This window comes from Sinocyclocheilus rhinocerous, unplaced genomic scaffold (genome assembly GCF_001515625.1).
Source record: "Sinocyclocheilus rhinocerous isolate Xijiao unplaced genomic scaffold, SAMN03320098_v1.1 scaffold541, whole genome shotgun sequence".
Taxonomy (NCBI): domain Eukaryota; kingdom Metazoa; phylum Chordata; class Actinopteri; order Cypriniformes; family Cyprinidae; genus Sinocyclocheilus; species Sinocyclocheilus rhinocerous.
In genome coordinates this window covers 2,104,280-2,104,716 of record NW_015658519.1, presented here as the reverse complement: position 1 = coordinate 2,104,716, position 437 = coordinate 2,104,280, and the positions used below count along the sequence as shown (strand labels likewise).

General features: G+C 59.0%; 1 protein-coding gene across 1 annotated transcript in view; it reads right to left on the bottom strand.

Moving 5' to 3' along the window:
- Positions 1 to 344: 344 nt before the first annotated feature.
- LOC107722503 (carbonic anhydrase-related protein-like) overlaps positions 345 to 437 on the bottom strand; it is a 24,464-nt gene continuing 24,371 nt past the window's right edge. The window contains exon 8 of the mRNA XM_016530868.1: positions 345 to 431. Coding sequence (XP_016386354.1) covers positions 345 to 431 — 87 coding nt within the window. The remainder of the gene's footprint in view (positions 432 to 437) is intronic.

The following is a 437-nucleotide window of genomic DNA, read 5'->3' as shown; positions in this document are numbered from 1 at the left end:
CGCCACGCCTGAGTCCCCGGCCAAGATGGCCGCCACGCCTGAGTCGGACGCGGAGCTTGGGCTTGGACTGAAAGGTCTGATTGCTAGTGTGATGGACCCACCTCTGATGTCGGTGCGAGCTGCGGGCATCCCCATGACATCAGTGCTCTCAAGCCCAACCGTCCTAGAGGTCCTGCCACCCTCTGCTGCCCTTACTGTAATGGCGGTCGCCATTTTAAGTGTGTGGGCTGTACACTGCGCTCAAGAGGACTCTCCTGTCCATGAATCTGCTCCTCAGGCCTTTCCTGTCCATTAATCTGCCCCAGTGGCCTCTCCTGCCTATGAATCTGTCTCAGAGGCTTCTCCTATCCACGAGTCTGCTCCAAGGGCCTTTCCTGTGCATGAATCCGCTGCCGAACCTCCAGAGATGGCGGCATCCGCTGCAGAACCTCCTGAGG